The 4,359-nt window shown below is 41.8% G+C and overlaps 1 protein-coding gene across 5 annotated transcripts; it reads right to left on the bottom strand.

Annotated features, from left to right (window-relative positions):
* Window positions 1-3,364, bottom strand: LOC8072056 (DNA cross-link repair protein SNM1). Of its 5 annotated transcripts, none has more exons than XM_002447701.2 (9): window positions 2,585-3,357; window positions 2,206-2,386; window positions 1,879-2,118; window positions 1,662-1,806; window positions 1,453-1,587; window positions 1,310-1,376; window positions 1,147-1,224; window positions 558-610; window positions 1-480 (listed from the first exon to the last, which is right to left on the bottom strand). In XM_002447701.2, exons 1-9 carry the CDS (start codon window positions 3,072-3,074, stop codon window positions 379-381), a joined length of 1,491 nt encoding a protein of 496 aa, XP_002447746.1. In that variant the 5' UTR covers window positions 3,075-3,357; the 3' UTR covers window positions 1-378. The 5 variants fall into 5 exon arrangements, 3 of the variants coding, with proteins under 3 accessions (XP_002447746.1, XP_021318004.1, XP_021318005.1); XR_002453786.1 differs by having other exon boundaries at window positions 398-480; window positions 840-1,224; window positions 2,585-3,360; XR_002453785.1 differs by having other exon boundaries at window positions 428-480; window positions 822-1,224; window positions 2,585-3,360.

Here is a 4,359-nt window from a genome sequence, read left to right on the forward strand (position 1 = left end):
GAAATCTCACCAAAATTAGTCATTCCATGACTCTACCACCTTGTAGAAAATCATTTGGGATGAATAAGAACAAATAGTTTAATCACTACAGTAGCTGAAATTTGTGCTTATGTTGCCAATACAAGCTGTGACACTAGCAGTCCAGCAGGTGTTAGGCTAGAATTCAGAAGCTGGGTTATGTATTAATTTCTTCCACAGAATTCTGAAGGCAGCATAGCCAACTACCAGTTGCATCTAGGAAATCCCACTGTTCTATCCTGTGAAATCTTGTATTTCGATTCAACATGTGGACTGAGTGTAAGCATGGTATACAACAGTACATTGAATAGACTAAAGCTGATGCCGATATAGAAAGAAAACCTGAACAGGCATTATTTATCACAGGCTCTTCAGCCATTCCCGGAAATGTGCTTGCATTTTATCTCGGCTTGTTGCGTTGCCAACATTAACAGTAGGAATTACCTTTTGAGGTCTCAGAAACTACCAATGCAAATATTAACCTATAGTTAGAATTCAGCTAAGATGACAACAATGTAATATTAGGTTCAGGGATTTACCATCACAAAATCCCGAAGCTCAGTGAAACTTGAATGCTCGCTATAAGGCACACCTGCAAGCATAGAAAATCAGTTTGAGACAACTCATAATTGAATGAAATCTGTATAATAGTTTGGTACTGGGAATGTTTATCATGAACACGTGATACATATTGGACAGTAATAAGGCAATATGGAGCCAACGTTTTGCGTTAAGACTCAGTTTGTAACCACATGTACTTCCAAAACAAATTGAGCTTAAAATCTTCAAACAATCAAAGGAACCTCTAATGTAGGATGCACCTGTCTTGACTTCATAAGCTGCAACTGCAATTGTCAATCTCTATTCGATAAGGAAGATCAGATATTTCATATCGGTAAAAATAACTATTATGCAGATAGCACTTAGCAAAAGTAAGTTTTGGATCTTCTGGCAAATCGGCCATTTGAATCCAGGAGATCAATAAACTCAGTCTGCATTTGACAAAGAATAAGTCCAGACTGTGTATACTAAAAGAATTCCTCATTTGGAGTAGTTTTGGCTCTTATTGACCTTTCATTAGCAATAAATGAGGGGGAAACCATTATCACCACAACCAACAAATCCTACCATAGATTGTTACACTGCCATTACAACTTGGTTTTATTAGGTCAAGATGCTTTCCAGTTGCCTCAGAGAAAGTCCAACCTGATAAAACAATAGAGATAATGTTGAGAACCATGTGAATCCATATTCCAGAAGTACAAAAAATTATCTCCCAAACTTTGATAACCTGTAGGCCGAAAAGCCAGCACAGCTAGAAATCTTCCACTAAGAGTCTCCAAGTACTTCTTCAAGTTCTGACAAATGCTACTTTGTAGTTAGAAACGTTCACTTGGTGAATTCGTAGAATTCATCTGGGATTCATTTCCAAACCTCATGATTTACAGATCCAAGGGGCAGAACATGTAGTGGTGAACTTTGATTGCATGAGCATATCCTTTTGGATAAGTCTGACCAGCCAAATGAGTGAAGAATCCGCCTCCTTGATGCATCAGTGTATATAGGGACCTTTCATGAATATATTAACCAGAGAATAAGGTCTGCAGTTCCAAAATTAATAATAAAGTTCAACTGTAAAGTACCTCTAAAGCTTGGGAAATTGCTAGATACACATTCTCTTTCCCAATGCTATACGCCCCAACAACAATGAGGGTTTTTGGCTGTTTCTTTAGATATCTTTGAGCTGTCCTCACAACAAAATCAATAACATCCTCCTGGGGTGGGAACCTACAGTTTACCATGTTCAGCAAAGTACTAATCAAAGAGAAAAAGCCTAAAACTTGATTATCGTATACCTACTTGTATTTGGGATTGCAATATGTTGTGTCCAGGTAAACCAAATTTACCCTGCCTCTCTGGAGAAGTGGATGCAATTGCATTGATTTTGATGCTCTAAAATCCCCAGTGTGGAGATAGGTCTTTCCATCACTTAGTTGGAAGTGGATTAGAGCTGCACCAGGGCAATGGTTGGCCTCTAACAAGGTAACTGTCACTCCCTCTATGACATAATTGGTATCAAGCTCCAAAGGATAAATATAGCTGCAGCCATAGATTTGAATAAATGTTGCTGCGGCATGAGAAATCACCATGAAACAATTCAAAGAGGGAAATAGAAGGGAGCCTTACTCGGAATTTACTGACAGACACATCTTCACTAAGCGTGCAGTGAGTGCAGAACAATAGATGGGGCCATGACACCACTTCTTGGTCAATCCACCGTAGTGGTCATGATGAAAATGGCTAAGGAAATAGGCCGAGCACCCCTCAACTTGTCCATAGCGAAACGCATCCACCGTGAATGGTGTGCCTAGGTTCATTAAAATTTGCAGGTGCACGAGCGAGATTAGCGAATTAAAAAATAGATGGTAACAGCAATTCAATGTATGTCATCCTCAGTAGGCAGTAGCTCAACAGGCATTCTCAATTTAGTGAACAAAAGCCTAAACTATAACAAACTAATTTGGGACTAATTTCGTATCCAAGCATGAAACGCAGCGGCCTTTACCGGGAATCTTCTTGTAGAAGGGGCACGCGAGGGGCTTCTTGGGCGCCACCCGCTCCTCCTCGGTGCTTCCTCGCCTCCGCTTCCTTCCCAACCAAGAACCGGAACGGGAGGGGGAGGGGGATGAATGCCCAGCCCCGAGCCCCTCCCTCGGTGGCCTCTCGATCCCCCACGCCTGGAAGAGGCTCCTCTGCACAAGCGATGAATCCCCAGCCTCCCGCCGCGGCTTCTCGATCCCCCACGCCTGGAGGAGGCTGCTCTGCACGAGCGAACCGCCTCCCATCTCCTTCTCCTTCACACCGGGTGCCCTTCCGGGCGGGCGCAGCGGCGGAGGGGCACGCAGGGAGGACCAGTCGGTGCCGCTGCTGTAGAAGTCCTCCGCGAAGCAGCTGCTAGAGGCGGCGGGGGAGCAGGGTAGATCCGGGAACCCGTTGTCATCGAGGTCGGTGGGGGAGGGCAGGGACCAGTCGGCGTCGCCTTCGGCGGTGGCCATCGGAGGTGGGTTCGAAATGGCGGCGGGAACAGGGAGAGACGAGGGATGGAGGGAGAGGGAACGAAAGTGTCGAGACGTTGGGAAGCGTACAGGAGAAGATTGGCAAATGTGAAGGGGCCATGTTGATCGTGAACCGTTCGATCAGTTTGACTCTTTGACCGCGACTCGGATCGGACGGCATGTGTTCCATCTTCTTGCAATTAGAGATGCTGCTTTTTCTTTTTACCTCAAAAAAAACCACAAGATAGAGCCGAAAGAACTACCTTCACTAGGGCCTTATTTAATTCACCGAAAACCAAAAAACTTTTCAATTCTCTATCGTATGAAATCCTACGACATATAAACAAAAACAAAAACTAATTACACATTTTATCTATAAATCGTGAGATAAATCTTTTGAGCCTAGTTAATCTATAATTGGACAATAATTACCAAATAAAAAATAAAAATACTAAGTACCTAAAGCAAAAAAAAATCCGAAACTAAGAGGGTGTTTGGAACTGCTCCACAACTCTGCTCCACAAACTCCACTGTGGAGCAGCTCCACAAAAAACTGGAGTTTGTGGAGTACCTCTTTAGGTGCTCTCACAACTCCACCTTTTTTCCTCGAACTGAGTGCGTGGAGCTGAAACCGTTTGGCTAAAAAACGTGGAGCGGAGCTGAAAAACGTGGAGCAGAGCAGTACCAAACACCCCCTAAATAGCTCTGTCTTGTGTATCTAGCATGGAGGCAGAAAGCAGGGGGAAAACCCCTCCCGAAAAGACCCTAACCAAATGCTGCTTTGGCTATTCGGTGCATATATATTTGGTTCACAAAAATTAAAGATATATATGAATATAGCAAGAGCCTTATTTAAATTAAGTATTCCCTCCATCCTTGATTAAATTATTTTCTAGAGTTATCTTAGGTCATTTTTCTACTTTGATGAAATTTAAATAAAAAAATAAATATTCCCATGACTCCAAATGAGCATATTATAAAAATATAGTTTATGACGTATTTAATGATACTAATCTTGTGTCATAAACTTTGGTATTTTTCTATAGATTCGGTCAAAAAGATTGAAAAAATTTGACTTAACACAACTCTAAAAAATAATTTATTCACATTACTCATTTGAGTAGTTAAGGCCTTGTTTAGTTCCCAAAAAATTTTGCAAAATTTTTCAGATTCTCCGTCACATCGAATCTTTAGACGCATGCATGGAGTATTAAATATAGACGAAAATAAAAACTAATTACACAGTTTGGTCGGAATTGACGAGACGAATCTTTTAAGCCTAGTT

This window comes from Sorghum bicolor, chromosome 6 (genome assembly GCF_000003195.3).
Source record: "Sorghum bicolor cultivar BTx623 chromosome 6, Sorghum_bicolor_NCBIv3, whole genome shotgun sequence".
Taxonomy (NCBI): Eukaryota; Viridiplantae; Streptophyta; class Magnoliopsida; order Poales; family Poaceae; genus Sorghum; species Sorghum bicolor.